Consider the following 26875-nt stretch of genomic DNA (forward strand, 5'->3'; position numbering starts at 1 on the left):
ATTTGTCTGCATATATTAACTAGTTCTTAGCCACATAGTCCTATTGTGCAAATGCTGCATTAGGTTGTATGGATTGTTGAGATAAGCCCCGGTAATTGAATAATTGGTGTTCCAGGTGGAGCCTCAGGTGGGATGCAAGTGTTTGTGGTGTCTGCCTGCCTTATTCCTACATCTGTTTCACTTTCATGACCAATACAATTCACACACAATTATTTTTTTCTGTTAGAAAAGTTGAACAGTTGGTGCCAGCCTACATAATGGCTGGCTATTATAATGCCTTCTTTTTTTATTAACAAAAGCACTCTGAATATTCATGAAAAGTTGACATTGTTTCATTAGCTGTTGCAGGTGTATGAGTAAATCTACTGAAAAGAGTATCATGCTCTCTGCTGGATATCTCCATGAACGTTTCTAAAACATGACTTCCCACAAGCACGGAGGACCATATCGCAAGGCAATTAATAGGCACTGAATGTGTATTCCCAGTCTCTCGTTCCTGCTCTCTTTAGTTCAGAGCTGTATTTATTATTACTTCTTTCATAAATCTGTGAGATCCTAATCAAGTGCTCCAATAGATAGCCAGAAATGTGTGTTTGTCAAATTTCTCAGCCCTTTTGACTTCCTCAGTTTTAACAAAGAGGTTTTTATATATTGGATTTTTACCACTATTAGAGAAACAAGACTTTCAGAGTTTATTTCAAAATCAGAGTTGCACTCCAGGAGCTCAAAAATTTCCAGTCATGTTCAAAAAGCAGGAAATCTGCCACATTGTAAAACTGGTGGTTATAACTATTGTCTGATTGTACATCCTGAGCAACCTGCAATGTGGGACAGAGCCTGAAATTTTGTTCTGATTTTGTGAAATGTATAGTATGAGGGGTTTCTGGTATATCACAGGCTCTTAGGAGCAACATGGCTACTGAGTGTCCATGCAGTGCAGCAGCATGGATCAAACGGGTTGCAGGTGCTGGGCTGCCAAGACGGCAGGAGGTAGATGTAAGTCGTGATGATAGGCTGGAACTCCATTTCATTCCTTGCTTGTGCTCTACCACCACTTCTCTGTGCTACTATAATGTAATTAATAAATAATAATAAGGTTTAATAGACAGCTTTGGCCTGCTGACATTTTGAAGTGGTATAAATGGGTGGAGAGCTTGTGATGAGAGATTTAGGATGTGCAAAAATCATCTTGTATTGGGCTCACGGAAGAGCTATTAGAAAGAAAGATCCATAAATCTCTGCTGTAGTGAGCATTAATCAGTCTGGGGACCTGATGCATATAAGTAAATGTCCTGGTTATCCCATGAGCTTCAGAGTTACGCTTTCAAGAATAATAACTACTTTCTGAATTTAAGCCTCCTGCCCCAAGAGAGTCTTCTGCTCTCTGGCCATACAGGCATTGCTGCCAGCTTCAAATAGACCCTAACTCTGTCACATCCTATACTGAAAAAGAGAGTGCCCATATTCAAAAGCAAATAAAAAAAATACATAGTAAAGACTAATCATCAGATTTTTTCCTAAGTTCTGTGCTTTGCAGTAAAACTGCAAAAAAAAGTTGAGGTTTGTGATTCTGTCCATTATTTCCAAGTCCCTATGCTAATTTTTATCCATTGCTTTTTACCTCCACATGGATTAGCAGCTGCCTGTGAACTTACAGCCTGCAGATCCACAGAACATGAGCTGCAAATCGATAGAAGGCAGCTGCTTAGCATCCCTACATCACCCTACATGGAGCAATACACTCACGGTGTATCACTGCAGGGTGAATCAGTCATGCAGAGGGAGTATAGTGATGGTGAACATTTGTTATCTCTTCCTCATCCTTCCTGACCAGGGTTCAATGGTTCCAGAAAGCATAACTGCTATAATAATGATCCAGCAGGAATAATTTGCATGAAGTAGACCCAGAACATTTTTTACATGTACTCTTCTCATGAACTAAATAACCAGATCTCTTATTACGGAAGTTAATTGTTCCCATGCCTCTCTGTATGTTGTCTTGCTGCTATGAGGGACAGACTTATTTCTAAATTCTCAGTATGACACTGTGACTGAGACTAGGCTTTTAAAATATATACCTGTATCTATATCTATATATATACACACAGACACACACATATAACAGAACTAGGTTTTAATCCCGGCTCTATCTGAACTAGCTTTGTATGAACTCCCAGTTATTTTAGTTGTAAAACTGGTGAATGGTTATTATCCCCCAATGTTTGAAGCCTTTTTGCGTATTAATGGCAGTGAGCACTAGTGAAATAATAGGAGCAGTCGGTGGACTTGCTGGGATCACAAGTTGCAGTGTCTGGGTCCAGGGTTAGCTGGGACTTGTAGCTGACTACTACTGCAGGGACTGGGAGAGGACCCATGTCGTCCTGGGGTAGATTAATAATCTGCATTTTTTCCTATGGCAGACTGCAAAAGCCGTAAATTTGAACAGAACAGGCAGCTGTGCTCCACGCAGAGGTTGGGGTTGTGGTCGAGGTGAGACTGTGTATAACTCATTCAGTTCTGGAGTTTTTCGCATGGTGATGGTTCTGCTACTTGTATAAACAAAGCTTTTTAAATGTAAGTTTTAAGGTTAAATAGGAAACAATGAATAACATTTTCCTAATAAGTGAAGCCACTTAGAGATTCTTGAAATACTTTTGGGAAAGTTGAAAGAAAGGGTTGAATGAAAGATATTTTGTGGACACGCTCCACCATTTCATAACAGACTTGTTCTGAGCTACCAGAACTATCTACACTTTTAATTCATTAGACCAGATCTCAGTACTCTGTTCCTCAACCCTCATATAGGTACACAAGTGGAGAGCATTAAAAAGCCCAAAATATTTTTTTGTGTGTGTGTTTAAGACACTGACTTCAAAAAATATAAAAGTGTAACTTATCATCAGGTGTAAGTGGGCTTGGCTGCCTTTGACTCCACTGCAGCTGCATTGATTGACACAACCTAAAGACCCATCTAACTTTTTTTTATATTTCTCTCATAGTTTTGAAAGCAATACCACTGTTTGAGTCTTTCTTTTAAAACAAAGAATGCATGTAAAAATATGTTCTCTATGTTCATCAGACATACTGTTGAATTTGATAGTCCTATCATTTGTAAGCTACATAGATTGTTGCTTTAATGCATTCTCTCACTACTTTGATAAAAGCCTTAAGATGTTGCCACTAGTCCTTTGATGTTTCCTTCTGATGTTGCAGTACATCTTTCTTTTCTTCTATTCCAAAAAATCTGTTTTGCATGAACATGAGCAGACAAGGCATTTCTAGTTAAGGATAGAAACATCAAGTTCTATCAATAAAAGCACAAAGCAAGAAGGTATATATAGACTTTCATATACTCTTGTCAAGCCCTTACAGGTGAAAAAATACCCTGGGTGGGTGTTTACATCATTGTAAACATATTAGAGCAAACATATTTCACTAGTTAAAAAAAAAAAAGCAACCTAGGCTGAAGTGAATTTTCTTGTGATGCAACTAATATGCTGTTATAGGAATTCTGGGAGAATAAATCTTATACTGGTAAGAAAATACTTGCATGTCTAGTCTTGTCCATAAGTTACCAGTCTACTAACCGGGATTAATTGGTTATCATACAAGAGAAAACACTGAATTTTTATATTTAACTTCAAAGCCATATGTCTTATCTTGAAAAATAAAATTGTGTAGTCTGTTTTTTTACTGGGAATAAGTAAGGGATGATGATGATGATGATGATGATCATTATAAGAGATGTTTCAACTAAAGATCCCAGTGAAGAGGTGGTGTCATTGTCTCAATGGACTGAAATAATCCTTGCCCCAAAGATGTTCCAAAATGAAAATGATATAATAATCGTGATAAATAAAGATAATTATTCACATTTATCAAGGAAAATAGGTTACATGTTTTGCTCAAGGCCATACAGGGAAAATGTAGCAAGGGCAAGGACTGAATACACTGAACTCCTGAGTGCCAGTCCACTGTAATTTAAATTACTGTCAATTGTTGTGGAAAGAGTGATTTTCCTTTGAATGGCATGTCTGTTCTGCTGCATTCAGGAAGAACCCAGTGTAGAGGAGCCATAACATGGTCGGGTGATTAAAGAATGTTAGCATGAGCCAAGAAATGCCAGCTTGTCATCTTGCTTCTTCCAAGACATACGTGTCCTTTGGCTAGTCAAAATTTTATGATCAGTTCTCAGTAATGTAAATAGGCGTAAAATATGACTTTTTTGTCGCACAACTGAAGTGTGGTACACTTCTCAAGGACTTTTTTCATACCTCACTAATGCAGGATGCCCTTGGCAATTCCTGCTTAAAGCTTCAGTCCTACAAGCAATTGTCCATGTAGGTATTTCCCTGAAAACAGTGAAAGTCCTTCATAGGATAAAATAGGAAAGGTGTAGGTAGTTGCAGGATCAGGGCCTAGAAGGGTATTAGCAAGGATAAAGACATTCTTGTACAAATAAGCAGTGATTAAACAAAAACAAACAATTCCCCCACTTTCACACCCCACCCCCAATGAGATGGAAGTAAGTAGAGACAAAGTAAGCTCCTACTTAGCTAAGGGGAAATGTGGGAATTGGAAATAAGTAGGTTAAATAAAAAGTGTTTAACTGTGGAATCAAAAACTATACAACCACAAAAAGTTCTAGAGGAACAGAAAAATGGAAGGAACCAAGTGATTCTTGTGAATTAATGTTTGTTAAATACATTTATATCTTCACCCTACCTCAAATCAACTACTGCTTTTGTGTCCATCTTCTGTCTTCCCTGTGTTGTTAAAGCTGCTGAGTTCAGACTTGGGAGGATGGACACATGGCCTTCAACTTTCATTGATCACTAATAGAGAAGATCACAATTCTGAAAAGTCCCTTTTTTTCCTGATCTGCAATACTCTATATGCTCTATTTTAATACTGATTGATTTTACGGTACAGCTGTAAAACAGACTCTGGAATTTATGTCATTGATCAGATTGTGAATGATCTTTATATACCAAGGCTTATATGTAGACTTCTATTTCCTACTGCTGCACAGGCCATCTCTTGCTGTAATCCCCTGTTTTCATCTTCTTACCAGCCTGTCTCTTTTGCTTACCCTCCACACATTTTATTCAGAAACAGTGTCCAGATCTGAAGCCTACAATAAAAAGACTTAGAATTTTACTGTATAGCAGTTACTGGTACCATGAATCATTTTAACTTGTCCTGCTTCTATGCAAAGACTTTTTTCTATATCTGTCACATCAAGGGAATCCCAGAATGTCTTATATTATGCCTCCCAGATGCTGGGCTTTAATAATGGCAGGTTTAGGAAACTAATATCCATGTTAATCTCTCCTGTACATGTACAGACACCTCTTATTATTGAAATCTAAATCCTAGGACTACTGGACACCCTGTACACTGAAACTGAGATCTGTATACTGGGATTGAGAGAAGAAATATTTACTATGGAGTTTTCTGTGGCTGTTACTGAATCTGTGGCTTTTACTGAATCCTCAGACAAAAAAGATCCCAGGTCCCTCACTTCTCAGTATCTGAAGTATGGTTAGTAATGAAATCAGCTGTTGCCCAGGGCTGCTCTTCCATGAGACCCCTTTCCCCTCCCATCCATGGCAGTTTTTGCATAGTGGACACACACCTTGTACACTTCGACATAAAATCTATTTCAAATAAGTTTCTGTGTACATCCTCTAAACAGTGGAACTGTACTGCTGGTACTGCCTTCTTGTCTATGAGGGAGGATAGACTGGGATTTGCTTTAATGAAGCAGTTAAAGCTTTAAATTATTTGCCTGCCTATTCACTGTCTGGTCCAAAATTTGCCATCTTGAAGAAAACCCTAGCAACAAAACAATCAGATCCACTTTGGATCTGTAAGATGATCGAAAACCCTTCTGGGAGTATCACTGTTTCTTGTTTTGCTGGTAGTCTTTTGTATGATCCCGAGCCCACACTGGCAAAGAACGTTCTGGCTGAGGTACTCCTGTGGTCTCTTCAGCTTCAGGTGTAACTTCAGGTGTAATTTGTTCTGTGCAAATACAGAAAGTGAGATAATCAGGATTTTCTGCATCCAAGCTTGTTTTTATGTCTATTTCTTTGTTTCATTTAATGGTTAAACATTTCTTCTACATAACCACCCAGGACATGTTCTTGTGCCAAACTGGGAACTCCAATCCTTTATGTTTATTATGGCAGCACTGCTTCATGCTGCTTACTGCCAGGACCAGTTTTAGACTTGGACCTAAGTAAACTATCCACTAGAAAACTGGAATAGGGTCTAAATTTCTTCTTATTGTTGTGTTCCAGCATTCTCTGATTGTTATTGTTTTGTTTACTTCCCAGCTTGTGTAATTGCCTTATCTTGGTTTTCCTTTTCTTCTTTTAAGGTTGTTTAGTTTTCATTATGATGACAGACTCCTCTTTCTTTTCCCTCACAGTTTTATTCTACCTATTTTCCTGGTGAAGGGCTTTATTTTTCCTTTCAGGTCTTCTGGCTAGGAATAGAGGGATACCCAAAATACGTTCTAAGTAGAAACTGAACTTACTGTTCTTTCCATTGCTTTGTCTTCTGGCAGCTTTTTATTGAGCCCTAATTTTTTCTACTTACATTATCACATTAATCTAGCCAGTTGGTCTAACTTTTCTAATTTTTCTTAGTTGTAGTGTTTTCCTCTTTCATAATCGTATTAAACCCAGTTCTCATTTTGTGCCTATTCAGAGAATCACAGAATCACAGAATGATAGGGGTTGGAAGGGACCTCTGAAGATCATCTAGTCCAACCCCCCTGCCAGAGCAGTTTCACCTAGAGCAGGTTGCACAGGAATGTGTCCAGGCGAGTTTTGAATATCTCCAGAGAAGGAGACTCCACAACCACTCGGGGCAGCTTGTTCCAGTGCTCTGCCACCCTCAAAGTAAAGAAGTTCCTCCTCATGTTTAGATGGAACTTCCTATGACCAAGTTTGTGCCCATTACCTCTTGTCCTGTCACCAGGCACCACTGAAAAAAGACTGGCCCATCCTCCTGGCACCCACCCCGTAAGTATTTATAAGCATTAATAAGATGCCCCCTCAGTCTTCTCTTCTCCAGACTAAAAAGACCCAAGTCCCTCAGCCTTTCCTCATAAGAAAGATGTTCCAGTCCCCTAATCATCTTCGTAGCCCTTTGCTGTACCCTCTCCAGCAGCTCCCTGTCCTTCTCGAACCGGGGAGCCCAGAACTGGACACAGTACTCCAGATGCGGCCTTACCAGGTCAGAGTAGAGGGGGAGGATAACCTCCCTCGACCTGCTAGCCACTCTCTTCTTGATGCACCCCAGGATGCCATTGGCCTTCTTGGCCACAAGGGCACATTGCTGGCTCGTGGTCATCCTGTTGTCCACCAGGACTCCCATGTCCCTCTCCACGGAGCTGCTCTCCAGCAGGTCAGCCCCTAACCTGTACTGATGCATGGGGTTATTCCTCCCCAGGTGCAGTACTCTACACTTGCCTTTGTTGAATTTCATAAGGTTCCTCTCTGCCCGACTGTCCAGCCTGTCCAGGTCACGCTGAATGGCAGCACAGCCTTCCGGTGTGTCCGCCACTCCTCCCAGTTTTGTGTCATCAGCAAACTTGCTGAGGGCACACTCTATCCCTTCATCCAGGTCATTGATGAATATATTCAACAGGACTGGGGAACACCACTTGTTACAGACCTCCAACTAGACCCTGTGCCACTAATCACAACCCTCTGAGCTCTATCTATCAGCCAGTTTTCAATCCACCCCACTGTCTATTCATCTAACCCACACTTCCTAAGCTTGCATGATGTGGGAGATGGTGTCGAAAGCCTTGCTGAAGTCAAGGTAGACAACATCTACTGCCCTCCCCTCATCTGTCCATCCAGTCATGCCGTCGTAGATTGGTCAGGCATGACTTCCCTTTGGTGAATCCATGTTGACTATTTCTGATAACTTTCTTTTCCTCCAGATGCTTTGAGATGATGCCCAGAATGAGCTGTTCCATCATCTTTCCAGGGATGGAGGTGAGGCTGACTGGCCTGTAGTTTTCTGGGTCTTCCTTCTTGCCCTTTTTGAAGGCTGGAGTGACATTGGCTTTTCTCCAGTCCTCAGGCACCTCGCCTGTTCTCCAGGACCTTTCAAAGATGATGGACAGTGGCCCAGCAATGACTTCTGCCAGCTTCCTCAGCACTCGTGGGTGCATCCCATCAGGACCCATGGACTTGTGGATGTCCAGTTTACTTAACTGGTCTCTAACTTGATCCTCCACAACCAAGGGAAAGTCTTCCTTCTTCTAGGCTTTCTCTTTTACCTCCGAAGTCTGGGAATCCTCAGGGCTGGCCAGAGCAGTAAAGACTGAAGCAAAGGAGGCATTCAGTAACTCTGCCTTCTCTGCATCATCTGTCACCATGGCACCTGTCTCATTCAACAGCGGGCCCACATTTTCTCTAGTTTTCCTTTTGCCTCCGATGTACTTGAAGAAACCCTGCCTGTTGACCTCGACATCCCTTGCCAGGTTTAATTCCAAGGAGGCCTTGGCTTTCCTCGTTTCATCCCTGCATGCTCTGACAGCATTCTTGTAATCTTAATTCATCCTGAGTCAGCATTTCCTACTCTTCCCACTACTCTGAACATTGCCTCAAAGGCTTCCAGCAAATAGGAAGATAACGCCATCCACAAATCTCAGGTGACTTGAGTATTCTCCGTTGATACTGTTATGCTTAGTTTCTCATTCAAGGTTTAGAGACCTTCATGCGGGAGAAAAGGGGGTTGGTGATATAATTGAGAAGGACCTTTTCACTTACCTTGTCAAATGTAAATTTCAACTCAACTGCACCATAAAAGTTTTTGAAGAGAGAAAATCTACAATAATGTAAAATGTACCTTTGGAAGTGAAAATGAAACTTTAGTAGTCGACATGAAAATCTTGCTTCAGGAGTTGAAAATGAGGGTCAAATTTAGCTGGGCTGGAAATGCATGGATTAATGCTTACATATATTCTCTGCATACAGCTGAGGTGATGAGCCCAAGTCAATCTCAGTAAATTGTGTTAAACTACTTTGAAACAGTGCTGAATAAACTGGGACTGTGAACTGGCTTGAGACTAACCCTAGTGTTTGATGTTGAAGATAATTAGCTCATTCTAGATTATCATAATAGAAGACTGTAATAGGAAGAGTTCTGCCTCTGTGTTTAGGCTTTGTGGCCTTTTGAATGGCAACAGTGATGACAGACTGACAAAACGATTGAAGGAAACTGCTAACATGGCCATGTTATTATGCTATTGATTTCTTTCAGCATCTATTCTTCAGTTGATAATGCATTTAAGACACAGATAGGATGTTTCTTTCCTTAAAAGTGCTGTATCATTTCTTCTTCTTTAACTGAAATTCCAGCCAGAGTTAAGGAAATACCCTTATGAACCACTTCTCCTTTCTTTCCCTCGAACCAACTGGATACACACAAACAGTGACATACATTATTCGTGGCCAGATTTGTACTAGTCTTTTCTTGTTTGCCCTGCTGTGTTCGGGTACCTGGGCTCTGGGGCGATGCTGTTTTGTAAAGGTGATAAAAACTGACAGAATCCAGCCACTGCCGGTAGGTAACTATGCTGGCAAACCAATGTTTCTGCACTTTAACTGTGTGATGAAAATCAGGCTAATTGGTTCTTGCTTTGTTTTGCATGTGTGACGGAATCACAGTTTTATCTGCCATCATCTTAAGGCAGACCAAAGAGACTACTGTTTGCCTTCTTTCCGTAACATGGCCTACTGATTATGCTGACAAATACTAATTAACTCACTTGGTAATTAAATAAATTTGTTAATACTAATAAACTCACTTACTAAATCTTAGTGTTAACATTCACAGCACAGCACTTTGTTGCAGTGCAAAAAGTGTAACATGTTTTCCTGCTGAAAGTTCTGTGGCAACATATTGAAGACTCTTTAAAATACTATTATCATTATTAAATATTCTTACTTTCAACTAAAAAAATTAATTTTGGGGGCAGAAAAATTTCACAGATACATAGCTATGACAATAATTTTTCTAGGCAATTCTAACTGAACTTATTTTTAACTTGTACATTCCTTTTCTCATTAGGAGCATTGCATTTAAAAGACTTGTTCTGAACAATACAGCTTATAATTAATGCTCTTAATAATGACTTACCAGTAGTAATCATTAATTCCATATTCACACAGAATCTCATTTAAATTAAGTGGGAGTTTCTCTTGATTAATCCCAGTAAAATCTATCATCTTTTGTTAATTAACTTGTTTTTATTTAGTTGATATTGGCTGAAACCTGTTGAGTAGTTTGAGCTTACCCTATATATCACTCATCCAGCTCCTATTCTGTAGTGTCTACTAAGTGCACAAACGTTTGTTGTACCTGAATTGAAATGGAAATGCTGTAAAGTACAACTCTAACACTGAAGGACATGTACTTGTTTCTGCTAGGCTGCCTTTTGATTCTATTATATTTATGGTGTTTTTACAGCAGTTCTTGTTCTAAAGGTTTTTAAAGGCTGATTTCAGCATTTAAGTAATTTAAAAAGGAACTCAATTTTGATCTGCTGTATATTAGAAATGGTATTAATATAGTATCTTTTTTTTTTTTTTGGTTAATTGAGTTACTGCTGAATGGAACATGTTGTGAACTAAGATTACTTTAAATACACATCAAAAGGCAAGACTGCTTGCTCAGTTCAGTACTGAAAGTAGCAATTATGCTATTTTTGTGAGATTTCCAGTCAGCTGCGGAGTACAGCAAAACATAACTGTTTGGAGCCTGTCACCCTGAAAGTGTTCTCTGAATGAATTCATGGCTTCCCTTCTCCTCTTTAGCAGATACTCATTGGTGTCAGGCTGAAAAGTATCTTTTCAGACTCAAACATACAAAACTAGTTCAGAAAAGAATCCTCAAAATAAATTATACAATTTTAAGTACAAATTTATATTCATTATCTTTTCTGACAATATTAGGTGTTTTTTTCACTAACAGCAAGGCTCTTTATTTAACTCTTATTTGTAAGAATAGTGGCTAACATAAATCCTATGAAATTGTTAAAATATTTCAAAGACCACATAATTACTGCACTGTAAATCCACTGTTATTACTCTCAGAACATAAATGAAAGTGTATCGCTGAAAGAATATACTGATTTGTAGCTGGTGTTCAAGTACCGAAGGTAATGTTTGCTAACCCCATGAACAGCATGCCAACAACATCCTGAAGTATGAACATGGTCAGATGCGTTGCCACTTACAGCCATATAACATATTTGAACACAAAATGGTCCAGGTGGATTTTAAAAAATGCTCTGAACAACTGATATGAAATATTTTTTATTACTTTTTTCTCATCTAGCTGTCCTTGATGTGCCATTCCTATTTTTGATGGAAACATCATCTACTGCCGTCAGCTAACCCAGTCTGCTCCCTTTGTATGAAAGCACACTTTGTGGCCAGATGCTAAGCTGGCTTAAAATGATGTTGCTGCCTTGATTTCACAAAAATCGTGTTGTGAAGCTGAACCTAAGATGCCTACTTTGAAAGCTTCCCCCCTTGCCCTCTTTATCATTCTGAGACTGAGGAAAGCAATAGAAAGCACATTTCTTAGGCTGAAGCTGGTTTTGTCTGTGTCTTTACAGAAGCTATAACCCTTCACAGACTTAAAATAACTTGTCCAACAGATTAGCCTCCCTGATGTGACTACGTCACCAAACCACCTTATGCCACCAGCTTTGTTTCCTCCGTTCTTGCAGTGCATGGGCTGGGGGGTGCATACCTCGGTACAGTTTGTTTTCAAAATGAGGGAGGACTGAAACACACAAAAAGGGGTTAGTAATAAGCAGTGCTGTCATCTGGTGGTGAAATTGTTACCACTTTTTTAACAAACTGATCGTGCTTTTCAACCAATGGGTTTCACTTTTTTGAGGAACTCGATATAGTCCCCTTGGCATACAGTCACGAATCTTTCATATTAGAAATGGCAAAACCAGTGGTTTTATGCAAAGTCATTAAACCTTTTGAACTTACTGCATTTTTGAAGAAGAATAGCATGCCCGAGGTAGGCTTACTGTGTTCAGGTTTTGTATTTTTCTTCTTTAGCTTGTGCTGCCAAAACATGACAAAGTTATTGGAAAGCGCATTATAAATGTTATTATTTCTGCGCAAACACTACTTGTCCAATGGAATGAAGAAGTAGGGACAAGAAGACATACCCCTCCCTCAGAAATATCAGTATACTAAAAAAAACCCTATATTCTTCTCTTACAATTTTACCATCAGTACTTTTTTCCACATTATATTTGATGTCCATATCCTTACATACCAGGAAAATACACTTTTTAGATCTAGCTTCTAGGATTGTTTTGCTGTCTGTAACTGAACAGGAGGCATATTGTTGCCATCATTGCGTCTCAAATGATACAGCGTCTGCTAACCTGGGGAGCCAGAAAAAATATGTAGCAAACAATAAGAAACGTGTTACTTCATGCTCCCTCTTCATACTTTTTAAGGCTGACTTCTCTCTGAGTTCTTTTAACCTTTAAAGTGAGATACAAGTGAGAAAATGATAGTTGTCATATGAAAACAGTTAGAAATCAAAGAACAAATCAGAGTCTTTAGAAACTATTCAGGAATTTACTAAAGTAGTCATCACACCAGTGATCTTTCTTCTTTTGGTTCATTCATTTTGAAGTTCAGCCACCTCACTTTCTCATCTACACATAAAGGTAGTACACATACCTACTGGTTGTCTGCCATGTTAGACCTATATTCCAAACTTTACCTATGGATTAGAAAATAGAATATATGGATCTCATAATACAGTCATCTTTTGTCTTTTCTGAGCCCTTTCATCTGAAGTTAAATAGTTTAAAAAGCTGACCTTAAAATATAAACTTTCACGTCTGCAAACATTTTAATTATTCCCAGTTCCTGTATCAGCCTGTGTTATACAAATCCAATATTTTGGAGTAGATTTCTTTTTGACATACGATATTTGTCAGAAAATCTTGAATCTCTGAATAAAATACACCATTCTAGTTACAGATTTCCTGTGCTGCTATAACTGTAACTTTTATGGATCTGTGCTAATTGTTGCAGTTGAGAAATACAGAAGAACTTTCAATGCTGCTGTTTTGTTTCTATTACAAGGCCTGAACAAACTGCACTGATAGAAGTTCATTAGCAGATGTTTTTTAACTACAACGCAGATGATTGTACTTTCCATATTCAAAACTGATTTTCCTTGAATGCGTGTGTGATACCCTCTTCTCCATTTAATAGCATCTCATTAGCTGACCTCATTTGAATAACTTCTGGAGGTAGCAACAAGTAGTTGAGTAAAGGTATCAAGACGTAGCTCTTTAAACATAGCTAGCTGTACAAAAAGTTTCTTGCCATTCTTCAAATGCAAGAGTCACATTCACTGACTTTTAATAACACCAACAATAAAAAGGAACTGGAACAAGTAAAGATTTCTTATATTCACAGATCTCATGAATCAATGAGAGCATGGACAGGGTCACTGTGCAGAGTCAAAGCAAGGATATTGGCCGAGGTTTCATAATTTGATTGTGGTCCATTGTTACGCTTGTGTGGCCTATTAAGTAGTGGTTGGTTTTATTCACAGTTTAGGTTTTCAGCTTAAATTCTAACTTAAATCAAAGGGATAGTTTTGTAAAAATACTTCCTGTAGTTTGCTTTGCTTAACTTTATAGGCTGTTTTTATAGTGCGATGTTAAAAACTTGAGTCTTTTCTGCCAGTGAAGACCACAAAGTCATCGAGACTCATTGTTATTTGAAAACATGACAAGCTGGCCTTAAGACCTTAGGGATCCTTTCTTCAGAAGTCAAGCTGGTGATGGATAAGGAGCCATCAGAGCTGCGTGTATCTTAACTGCAGGAGTTCAATTAAGAAGCCAAGAGTGTCTCAGGTATACCGGCACAAATGGAAGTGCTTGCTTTGATAATGTCTCTGTAGCTGTTCAGTGCAGGTAGTTGGCTTCCCCCAACTCATTTCTGATTGCACAAGGAGGTTAGCGCAGAGGAATACCTGAAAGGACTGAGCTCCATCAATGCTCAGTGAGTGCTGGAGAATACCACAATGGGGAAATGCTATCAAAATCCCTGTGTCTGCACAGGGATTTGACAGAAAATGGCTAGCTGTAAGATCTAGCTCTAACTGCCACATCCCTGAGAGCTCTGCTGCCTTTCTCTGCCTGAGAGAAATGCTGTTCTGCTGCCTATGCTGTGCAGAGAAAGTTTTCTTACCCAATACCGGTTTCTGCAAAGTCTATTCTGCAGCTCTTTTGCTCCCACATTCCTCTTGCTTTTCATAATCATTGGCAGTGTGATGGAGAATTTCCGATTGCTCCCATCCTACCCCGCATTTATAATTATCAGCTATTTTTAGACATTGAGATACCAAAATACAGAAACAGTAGTCATTGTTGAAGACATGGCCTTTGTCAAAGAACTTTAAAATATTTCTTATTCAGTCTCTTCACCCTTGAAAGAACATTCACAAGTTCCTGATGAATATGATGTCAAAGGTTAAATAAGATGAAAAATAGTGCATTAGAGTCACATGAGAATTTTTTCTTAACTTGAAAGCTACTGTAAGGCATCAACTAAACACAGCTGTGAGTTGCCAGACTGGATGTCTTTTGCTTTGTATTCTCTCTTCATGCATATTAATGGAGAAGGTCTCATCTAGTCAGATCAAAGTTCCAATAAGAAAAATATTCACATTTAAAAATTAATTACTGTATTTAGCTTAAGTAATTAATTGACATAATCACCATGCTTTTATAAACTAAACATTAAAGTGAACAGCTACATGAGTTGGTGATAGTTTTTAAGATAGAACAGAAGTGTATAATTGCTAAGTTAAATTGAAATTTCATTTTATTATGAAAAAATTTCACAAATACGCTTTTCTCAAAAAGTTTAATAGAAAGAGCAGGACAAACAAACAACTGATGTTCATTTGTAATAGAAGTTAAAAAGGATTATTTCATCACTAAAAATGCTTTTTTTTCTTGACTGTTAAAATCCATTTGAAAGTCCTCAGAAATAGAGCTAAAATAGTCTGTGTTGTGACTGTGTTTCTTATCCTAAAATGGAATTAGACTTTTTGGGTACTTACAGAATATTTTAATAATTAAAAAGTTCATAATTAGATGTTTATTTTCTGGTACAGAGGCTGAAAAGAACATGAGGCCCCAAAACTCAAACAGTTGCAGAGGGGTGTTTTGTTCAGGACTAATGATAAATGATGCTATCCCGTCAGGGTGAGAAATTTTACTTCAAAAGCTATTAAAAACACTGTAACAAATTAACATACAGCATAAATAGCAAACTGTACTGAAGTCTACTTAATATACTGAATATACTGTGACCATATTTAAGCATATTATTTTGTAGCAGAGATTTAAACATTTATGAAATTCAGAGTGAATTTTCATCAAAGAAAAAGTTCCTATTATAGTAACCAGTTCTCAGATCCAAAAGTCCATAAAACTTAAACAAAGGAAGTGCTATTAGACCACTCATTCTAATTCCTCTAAAATCACAGGCTTTTGTATTCCATTCAGTTATTATCCTAGTACTCAGCTTTGAGTCCAAAAATGTGTTCGATAAATGTATATCTTGGATTTGGCTAATGCATCTCCTCCAGAAAGTCATCGACCTTAGTTTGAAGAAAACGGCAATTAGAGCATTTCCTTTTGAGTATTTCACTGTTTATTCACATAATTTCCGATAGCAGCTTGCCTAACATCAGCTTGTGGTGAGCCGCTCTTGCCATGCATTCTGTGCTAGCTGAAAGACCCTATCGCACTCAGCATCTCCCACAAATTTCACAAATTTCAGTTTGACAACAAGAACATAGCTGAGTTTCTTTAAACTTTCATTGAAACACCCTTTTCTCAGTCTTCAGTTACTTCCATAGTTCTTTTCTGTATCCTTTCTATTTTTTCAACAGTGTTTTAAAAACATTTAGGGTAGAATTATTTTTAGGATTCAATTATTGATCTCTCCTGAGCCATAAATAAAAGAAGAGTAAAGCCAGGCTCCTGTTCACTACTTCCTTTACGCCATTTTCCCTTTCTTGCTATAGCATCACCTGGACACTACTGCTGAGTTGCTGGCTTGTTATGACCCCAAATTCTTTACATCTCTCTGCTTCCAGTGTTTTCTCCATTCAGTTTTCTCCATTCAGTTTTCTCCATTGTTGCATCCAGTATTTCTTCCTCCAGCATATGCAGATGTGTATTTGCCTGACTGGGAACACATTTTCTTTCAATGGAATCAGCACTCTAAAAAATATTTATTCTTTCTAGTCAGTTTTATTTTTCATTAGTCCCGAATCACTGATGGAAATGTTGAATAGTACAAGACTGAAGAGCCCTTCTTTCTGATGCTGAGCCTTTGCTGATTACTTTCTTACGCGTGTTCTTTAGACAATTCTTAATCCAGTTTAAAACACGCTTTATTGATATTGTGTAGTGCTATATTTTTAATTAGAATATTGAATGATACTAAGTCAAAAGGCACGCAAAAGTTGACGTGTATTATACCTACATCGTTACCTTTGGCAACTTAACTTGAAATCTCATCAAAGAACAGAAGTAGATTTGTTTGACAAGGCTTATTTTGCACAGAACTATGTTGACTAGCATTAATTATATTCCTATCTTTTAATAATTTATTAATTGAATCTCTTTTCAGTTTTCGTATTATTCCTCCCAGGACTGATGTTGGGCTAAGCAGCCTGGGAATACAGGTATCAACTGCTTGATCTTAGCGGAATACCAATACCAGATGTAGCACTGCTATTTACTGGAGTATCATTGGCATTGTTCATGCCTCTTTTAGGTCCCCTAAATATGCCCTTTTTCTTACTTTTGGCATGCTAGGTATTCTTTTACTAATGGAAGAAAAATCTCATCAGCAAAAGTGGAAGTGAAACAGTTCACGTAAATAAACTACTGAAGGCCTAGTTATGCCATTGTGTGATATACTAGAAATGAAAGTAAAATTAGTGTGACTGTGGGAAAAGATGTTACACAACTCTACCACAGTTTTACAACACGATGATGTGTGCTGAAATTAGAAAGAGCAATTGAAGAAGTTTGAATATGCATCTGTAATTCTGAAAGGCTGTTATGTTCTTCTTCTCTGAACTGGCTTGTCAGTGAGATATAAAATAGAAATAAGTACAGTCAGTTACATGTGCATTGGGATCTTTTCTGGATTACAAAATCCATCTCAGGGTGTTCATTTCTGTTCTAACTTTGTTCTGATGGAATTATAATATTTGAGTTTGGGCTGGATGCTTTTGGCTCCCTGCATGCTTGATGTTTATGGTTCTGAATAGCCTTTAATTTCACTGTGATTAGGAAAGCCAGATAATAGACAAAAGCAGTGCCTAGGAAGGAACAGATAATCTATTTACTGTTGAACTTTATGCTATCCTTCACTCCTCAAATAATCTGAAATAATTAGCATTTAAAGTACATGGCCACAGCTGCTGCAAGAGAATGCCTGGGAGGAGAACCAGCAGTTCATCTGCACAAATTCGTCACCTCGTTACACCTTCCACACACAATAGTCAAAAGAACCTATATAACTTCAACAGCACTTGGCAGGAAGGGTCAGGTCACTGACTGTACCGAGAGCTAGAGCAGATGTGCCAGTAGGACAGCGCTAAGTCCTGGGCTGTGCCTGAGGCTTGTCTGAGTCAGGATCTGGATCATCAGGTGGTCACTGGGTGCCTATTTCTGCTAGGCATTCCCATAAATCAGGCATGTCAAGAAGCAAGGTCATCCATTTCACAAAAAAATAGGAAGGCAGAGAGATGTTTAATATAAAACAGTCTGCTGAGAGCTAGAAGATATGCTTTATCAAATCACACTGCTTAATGAGTGTTAGAGATGAGAACCCAGGTTCCACAAAGCTGCCAGCTTCTTGGTTGCTCTACCCTGAAAACCATCTCAGGGTCTTCCTTTAAAGTTGTTCTGCTTTAAACAAATGATTAAATATTCACTGACCCAGAGAGAGGAAAAAAAAAGAAGGTAACCCTATATTCATACTGTTGTGGCAGTAAAGGGTGTGTCAGCATCAACATTGCAGGTCCCTGGCCCAAAGAAGCTTTAATGGTTTTATATATTGGAGGACTCCTAGCCTGGAGAGATTTAGAGACCCTCACCTTAAAATTTCACATAGTCTCTGAAAAAATGTTCTCACAGATTATGGGAACTCTCACAAGATGAGGAATTAGAAAATTAGTCTCCCAACACTGCTGGAGGATACCGTACTGGAATTACTGGGCAAAATAAGTATGTTTCTATTCTGAAATATTTTTTTTTTTCATTTTTTTGTGGAAACACCTTATCTGGTGGATCTAAGACATACACATGATAAAGGTCTGTAAGCAGCTAAGTACATGTTGATCTGGGCTGTTTTACTTGTAGGATTACTTATGTGTGGGAGTGATCTTTCAGTTCTTTTGCTTTTTGCATTTATTTCACTGATACCTAACCTGATACCATTTTTTCCCCAGACTTGATAATGATTATCCAGAGTTTCAATATTTAGACTACCAGTTCAAATTTTACCTGGCTATTTCAGATTTCTTTTGCTTCCTCAGGTTCTCAAGGCCTTGTCCAGTCAAGTTCTGAAAATCTCCAAGGATGGAGATTCCTCAACCTCTCTGGGCAACCTGTGCCAGTGCTTAGCCACTCTTCTTACACCATTAAAAAGAAGCTCAAAATCAAGTCAATGTTTAATGTTTGTAATTATGGTAATAGTTATTTAAAAGAGTTTATTTCATCTAAAATTTTCAGAAAACTTAAACTGAAGCTTAGCTTAATACTATTGATATAAGATAATAGAAGTCATCCAGCATCCCAGTGGAGAATAAACCAATCATACTTGGTGTTTGACACTGGACTACCTGGTTTCACAAAATTATTAAATTTTGAGTTGCTGCTCCTATTTCACACATGTTGCATGGGCAGTTTTAACAGTCATTTCTAAATTTTGGGAGCTTGATTTGTAATTTTAGTATTCCTTTAGCATAGCTTGACTTTTTTCCCCCATTTATTATACACTAGCAGTATGATTATAAAAATAGGATTCCAGCTCTGCTTTTTATTTACATAGCGGTCTGACTTTCAAAAGTGCTTTACTCCTTATTGTTAGCATTAACTTCTAAGACTTATTTAGATATATAAAGATGATCAGGGATTGCAACATTAGGTAGTTTTTGAAAATCAGGGCATAGATCTGTTTTTAACCTCAATGGTTCTGCTTTGTAATGGCTGCAGCTGGCACAGTAAAGGGGATGGAGAGGTTTGCAAAACCATAGTAACAGATCCTGTCAGCGAAGCTTTAAAATCTTTCCCTGTTTGTGGAAGTTCAGGACAGTACTGGCAGGATATGAGCACTCAAAGAATGTCATACAAAATGAGCACTCAAAGACTGTCATACAAAATAAGCACTCCTGATAAACCTGATTTTTCACTTAGTCAGCAGTTAGCTGATAGTCTTTCACAGATCCTCCCCTTGCCCGGTGGGATGGCCCTGTGGTGGTTCACTAGGAAATTGGGCTGCTCAGAGGTTTCGGTCAGCCACTAGCAATCTGAAGTCCAGAGAAACGAAAAAGCAAGCCATTGACTTTTCGGCAATCTTCTTGTGGCAGAACCCACTTTCTTATTAAAATTCCTTGTTAAAAACAAATTTTAAATCAAGGTAGTATAGACTTCAGACACTGTAAATTTCTTATGTTTTCCATTTAATTTGAAGATATGTAATACTCTGGATTTCATGCTTCAGGTAGGCTTGTGGAATTTCTAAGAGAACAATTCGTTGCTCATTACTGAGTGATCATCAGCTTCATTTAAGAGAAAATAGTAGCTGGGGCGAAACACAGTAGATACATTTGTAGCCTATGCTTTGAGCCCACTCCTATTTATGCCACGTGAAGAAGCTGTGCTTTCAAAGCTGTGCTTTGCACTGCTGGAAAGAGATCTTCATCAGTTTAGGCAGTGCAAGGGTCTGGTAGTGGTCACTTTGCATGCATTCATTCAGTGACCCTAGAGTCCAGCACAAGCACGAAGTGTCTGGGGGTGCTTCTGGAACAGCATCAGAAAACAAGGGTGCACAGGAAATCCCTGCTCTGGCCATACAATGAGACATATTTTCTCTCCCTTGCATTGCATTTTGCCCAAGATCAATACTCTGGTTGAACTGGCATGCAGTAGATTTCATGTTTGGATTCTAATTTAAGAAACTGCTTGAGTGTCTAACTTTCAATATGAGCTTAAGTCTTACTGAAGCTCAAGGAGTAAATAGGTGCATAAGTATCTGAATGGTTTGGGATGGTTTTACATGTATCCTTAAGCATGATAAATCAGAGCTTAAATTAACAGAACATTATACACTTTCTAAAACTAACACAAAAATCTCAGTTAAGACAGGTAATATGATTTAATTAAATCCCAAATACACATGTAGTTTTTAAAACTTTACATGGGATGCATACCTTGCTAACATGAAACAGGGGAAAATCTAAACAGTGTATTTAGGATTTTATATCAAAATTTTAATGGAATATCATTTAATAACTTTAAGGCTTACATCAAAATAATTAATATTATATTTATTACTGCATAGCTTAATCTTTTTTATGTGACTAGAGAATTAGTTTAAAGAAACATAATTAAAATAATTGTAGACATGCCACCATAACATGATTAAAAATAAAGTAGGTACTGCAAATCGTACAAAAATATAGCTAATTTAAATGCAAACCCCTTCCATGGGCTATTTCTCTCTGCTTGTGTATGTTAGGGGAATTAAAAAGAAGTTTTTTTAAATGACTTAATTTTTTTTTTGAGAAAAAAGGGCTGCAAAGCAAGTCTTGCTATTATTTAACTAATATTAATCATGCCTACACTGAGGCCACTTGAGAAAAATTTATTACAAGAAATTTGTGACCAGTCATGCCATAGGAAGAGAAGAAAGCCACAAGGCTGAAATGACAGTAAGGTTTGTGTATGCAATGCTCCTCTGGTAGTTAAATTGCAGGAATGTGACATTGATCTGAAATGGGAGCTGTTTGAAGTAGCAACTGTCAATCTCTGTAATCAAAGCATGGCCCAAAGTCTTACTCAATTAGCCATTTTGGCATGACCACTCAGTTTATAAAGTCCTACCAACTCAAAAAGTTATCTGTCCTCAAGAGGCACTTCAAGAAGACTGCACAGTTGGAGGACAGTGAACAGTCATCCAGGACTGTAGCTCGGACTCTTTATTTTGTTGTTTGGGTTTTTTTGCAAAAGTACAACAATGCCTCATTTAACTGACTGTACTTATTACAAGGTGAGCCAAATGTGAATTTAGGTATGAGCCAATGTCTGCTGCTGTTGATATTACTTGAAGTTGGTTGGATTATGTTTTTCTTTATACATTTATTTACTCTTTCAAGCACAAAAGAGTAAATACACTGTAATATTAATTTTAGAGTACATATATGCTTGTAGATTTGATTGTAATGATCAGTGATTTCCACAGAGATCATTCTTAAATGAGAAGAGACAAACGTGTAGCATACTTCTGGTCTTTTCTCAGGATCATGTTTATCTTTTCTAATTCTATTTTTCTTTGATAATTATTCCGAAGGTTTATTCAGCTGTGTTAGGGAAAATAGTACACAAATAAGAAATGTGTAAGAGTGCAAAACTGAAAAAAAGATTGTAAGGTTAATAATAATCCTATCCAAGTGTTATCAAAGCCGTATCTATTGTTTTGAAGTTTTTTAAGTGAACATATGGGCAAATACTGGTACCAGTAACTTGAAACTTCAGCAATTATTTCCATTACTTCGCAGGTACAAACACATTTGGAAAATCAGTCTAGATACCACATACAGCAAAGCCAGAGGCACCAGGTGAAGCAGTACCTGACCCTCGATACCAAGCTGTCCAGCCAGACGCTCTCCTTGTCCCACTCCCACACAATCCAGCCCACAGGAGTGACCTCCATTTTAAGAAACGGACACATGCCTCCTGTCAGCGATATTGGCACACCAGAAAGCCCTGTTACCAAGCTGCTGGCCCTTGGAGGAGAACACGAAAATGCGGTAGGGCCAGGCTGGTGAAAGGAATGGGGAAATGGGCTTTGCAAACTTCTACAAAAAAGTTACATGACCCACATTTTATTGGTAGTGGGCAAGAGATGACTTTCTCTGCTTTCACGGGGCCTTCGGTTGCAGCACTTGCTCCCTGAATCCTTTTGGATTCTGTGGGTGATTCCCTTGAATGTCTGTTAATAGGTTATTGCAGTCTTCTAAATCACTGCCAGTTAAAATGTACTATTGCATTTTTTTTATCTATGTGTCATATATTGCTTACGTTTTTTGAATAGGTACTTTGCAGTGCAAAGCTTTTTTTTTTTCAGAGAGCTATTTCTGTCTAAAAGTATTATCCTAGCTGCATAACAAAGTTAAATACTGATTACCTTAAAGATGTATCTGAAAGAATCGCTCATTCATTTTTCGGTTAGCTGATATATATATATATACATATATATATATATATATGGGTTATCTTGGGTAAATTGGCATAGATATGCTAACTTTAGTGCCACCATCGATTTTAATAGAGGTACAGCTATTATACAATGTCAAATTCTCAGCTACTGTGAGATGTAGATCATTATGTCCTTTAATACTTCAATAGATTTCAAGAGAGGGTGCTTATTAGGTAGAAGGGGAATTCCTACAGAAATAAGAGATGGAGATGCTGTATCATATCTTGGGCTTTAACAGAACAGAAGAATCTTACAAATACACTGTGACCCATTTGAGCATTTGGATGTTATGCAGCTAAGCGTGAGGAAACTGAAAAAAATAAACCCAGCGCTTCCTGGAGAGCTCATCTGGGGCCCCTCATTCCTTCTGCATTGACAACTGACATTTTATGTCAGGATTATGGATTACTGGAGCAAAAATTGTTTTAGATGGCCTTTGTGGAGGCCTCTGTGTTCACCTTTCTGCTGGCAAGCGCTGGAACCGTTCTCCAGCACTTTGGGTTTCTGACCAGGAACAACTGGTGCCCACCCTAGTACCACTGTCTGTCCTTGAGAACAAGACAGCTGCTTGTAAACCAGTCTCCTGAACTGTGCCTGGTGATGACTGGGAGAGTGATAGTTGGCACAGGCCAAAGTCCTTGTAGGTATCACTCCAGTAATTTGAATAATCCCATCCCAGAGCCTCAAGGAGATGACTGGCACAGGGTAATTTCCTAGTTGCAGATGTGCCCTGTGGTTCAGTGTAGGCTGTAGGTATATCAGTAAATAATACAGAGCCAACACACAGGTTGGTGCACTGAAGTGTATTCCTTCATATTGTCTAATTGCTGGCATTTCCTGGCATCCTTTTGGCCCAGACAGCACTTTCCTAAATAAATGTAGGCACAACTCCTCTGACAGCACATATCTGATTTTTGGAGAGGGGGAAGAGTGCGTGGCCACGGGGCCTAAAAGTCTGTGTTGAAAGGTCCCTGGCCTGCGTGATACTTTCTGTCATTGCATAGGACCCTTTACATTTCCTTCAGTTACAGCTCTTCAGAGAGTTCCCAAGAGCTGCTTGAAAAGCCTTAGAGCACGAGTCAACTGCTCCTGCAGATGGTAGAGTTAACAGTGACAGGTTCATCATGGGATCTTTCCCAAAGTTACTTTGTGAATGGAACCAGACCAAAATTATCATTGAAAACTCATGCTGAACCCTGTCCAAATCAATGTACGTATATATGTCTGCAAAGTATTCACTGTTTCATCCCAAGTAATTAATTAGCTGTTCCATCTGCTTCAGTAGTTTGCGATTCAAATTAGAACACAAGCGGGACCAGGCGGCTGGCTGGAGAAGAATCCAGTGCACTGCCAAACACGACACAAACCTCTGCCTGCTGAATCTTGAGACCAGTAATACCGAATCTTGAGTGATTCATGCTCTTGCAGAACCACAGGTTCCCTTCAGCCTTCCTGCACAAATGCAACAATACACTGTGGATGTGACACATTTGATGAAGGTGACAGATCACAGTTACAACTTAGCAATGCACTCCTGTCATCTGATCTTGGTGTCGCAATAAGGGGTTAAAAAAGGGGAATGGGCTGGTGTTTGGGAGGAAAGAAGTAACTTGCTAAACCACAAAAGCTGTTTTCACAAGAAGTAAAAAATGTGAATATTGTGTAAAAGAGCTTGAATTATTTAAATTTTAAGATATAAATTTCTGAAATTCAGTTTTATTGATGTAATAAATACTCAAGAGTATTTCCTCTGTATTTTCCTAATAACATTGTTTCCATTATTAGTTGTAATGATTGGTCTTAAAATATTATTTTATCAGATGGAAGAGGTGATTGAAGACATAATAAATATGGAATCAAGTTTTAATGATGAAGGCATAGGTTGTTCTGAAACTCCTCTACTAATGCAAAGAACTGTAAGTATTTTGTGGAATTTCTTCTTGCTGTTTATAATAGAGAATTTGAGTGATTCAAGCACATGTCACATTTCAGAGACTAAAGCAGTACCATCAGTGGATTATTCTCCTTTCTCTTCAGTTGCTTGTCTTTTTGTCAAGAAATATTACAGGAAAGGGTACCAATGTGGTGGGACACAGCTGTTTTAAGTGGTCTGAATAGCATTTGGGGTTCTAGCCCAGCACGAGGTCTGGTGCATAACCCATTGGAGGTACTAATTCCCATGCAGGACTACGAATATGAGGAGTGTATAGACCCTAGAAGGCCTTTTAAAGTCTTGCTTAAAGATCCTTCTACCTCATCTAAAAAAGTCAAAGCTTCCCCATGTAATAGATTCTACAGTGCAGTAGTTTCTCCAGTGTCTTGTGCTGAAGCAAAGGTGGGCTCTATTTCTTGACTTTCATAAAGGGAAGTTGCCCTTAGTTGAAAATTTCAAGAACAAAGATGAGAAATGTCACTTTTCAGATGAAATGCTTTATAGGAATAATGGTAACAAATTATCACAATTTTGTAATGTCTTTTTGTAAAGAAATGACAGACGATTAACAAATGCTACTTACATTTCCATATATGTTACACATTTGAAGAGGAAGGATGGACCCTTTCTGGACACAACAATGCATAGAGCACTATTATTTGTGAAAATAACACCTATCAATAACTGTAATGCAACACACTCTATAGAAGGGATGTTCTTTGTTCTCTCAACTGTGATTTGTCTCGTGAACCTTTTTCCACAGATTTTGTCCTCAGGGCCTTAAAATGGGTGCTGATAAAGGGAAACTTCACTCTGGTGAAGGCAGAAGAATTTTCACAGGCTTTGACAGTCTACAAAGTTCATTTCAGAATAGAGAGTCAGGTGCTTGCTCTTAATGACCCACTGGAGGAACATCCTTTTCTGACTACAGAACATCACTGGCTACAAAAATACATTAGGAGATAAGACCTCTATGCCTCTGTGTTGCCCACTACACAGTCCAGTATTAATGGCAATTAATAATTCCATGAATACCTGGCATTTGCATGGCAGCTAGAGAACTAATACAGTCAGCCTGATTTATACATATCTCAGTACAGAACATAGCAAAGAAATGCTCCCTGGGGAGTGAATTAATATTTTGGCTCAAATTAATATGAGGCAGGGGAGGATCCTTTCAGGTGTGGTACCGTAGGATGGTGATGAGAGGCATGAATTCTGGGTTTTGGATTAGACTCACACTCCCTCAACACCTTTTAAAACTGGATGATGTTAATCTATGCTAATTCCAGCCTCATTAGCCTTTATCTTCAGCCATGAAGGACATATCTCTCTAAAATGTATTGAATACCCTATTCTTGATGAGCAAGGAAATATGCAGTGACTTTTAGGCCTAGCTGGTATTTTACTTGCAAAGATTTGAGACTCCTGCAATGCCTGTGGGCCAGGTAATTGTATTTAGATTTTTGTTTGTTCTGAGGAAATCACCAGGCTAGTAGGTAAGCCAGGGAATAGTGAGTATTTCCAAATTTCTCTGTGCAATACTATGGCAAAATGAAGCCTGCCTTCAACGAGGCAGCGAACTGCGCCAGTGTGGAAGCAATCAAGCAGTGTGTCTGCCTCTTCTCTTTTCTCTTTTGGCAATGTGTAGTCCAAAAATATATGAAAGAAATGGGCAGATGGAGGTGGTTTCAGGCATTTAGCTTGTGACCCAGGGTTTTATAGCATCTTTCAGGCAACATCCTAAACCTGCCTGCAAAATTTTGGTCATAAGCTGTGCGATAAAGAAAGATAGAGAGGCAGGTAGAAAATATGTTCTTTAGATCCATTTTTTCATCATCACATTAAACGTAATGGCATTTTGTTTATCTGAGTTAAAAATGTATATATTGCAACAGTGTTGGACTAGGAGACATGATCAGGAATGAGAGAACATCTAATTCCCCTGAGAAGAGGAACTGGGGTTGTGCTGTACTTAAACAGAAATTCATATTACTTCTTATGTACTTCCACGCAAGGTGCCCGGCTATGGTGGCTGCCATCAACATACAGTAAGTGAGATCACAAGTGCGACTGAGTTGCCCATGTGCTTGGTTCATTTGGTGTTTGCTTCCTCCTGACACTTCTCTAGTGTAATGCTTAAGTATTTTTAGGATTGCATCTCAGATTTTTCCCTTCTTGGCACTGTCTTGAGTTTGTCCAAACTGTGCAAAGTAGTCTCTAAAATTCTGAAAAAATCTGTCTCCTGGTTTTCTGAATATGGTATAAGGCTTGAGGGTTTTTCTGCAAAACCTTTTCTTGAACAAGCCAAATTCATGAAGCCATTTTCTTTTCT

The 26875-nt window shown here is 38.4% G+C and overlaps 1 protein-coding gene across 1 annotated transcript in view; it reads left to right on the top strand.

Annotated features, from left to right (window-relative positions):
- TFEC (transcription factor EC) overlaps nucleotides 1-26875 on the top strand; it is a 97720-nt gene that overhangs the window by 38516 nt on the left and 32329 nt on the right. The window contains exons 2-3 of the mRNA XM_059816546.1: nucleotides 21907-22158; nucleotides 24428-24523. Coding sequence (XP_059672529.1) covers nucleotides 21907-22158; nucleotides 24428-24523 — 348 coding nt within the window. The remainder of the gene's footprint in view (nucleotides 1-21906; nucleotides 22159-24427; nucleotides 24524-26875) is intronic.

The sequence above is a fragment of the Gavia stellata genome, chromosome 4 (genome assembly GCF_030936135.1).
Source record: "Gavia stellata isolate bGavSte3 chromosome 4, bGavSte3.hap2, whole genome shotgun sequence".
NCBI lineage: Eukaryota > Metazoa > Chordata > Aves > Gaviiformes > Gaviidae > Gavia > Gavia stellata.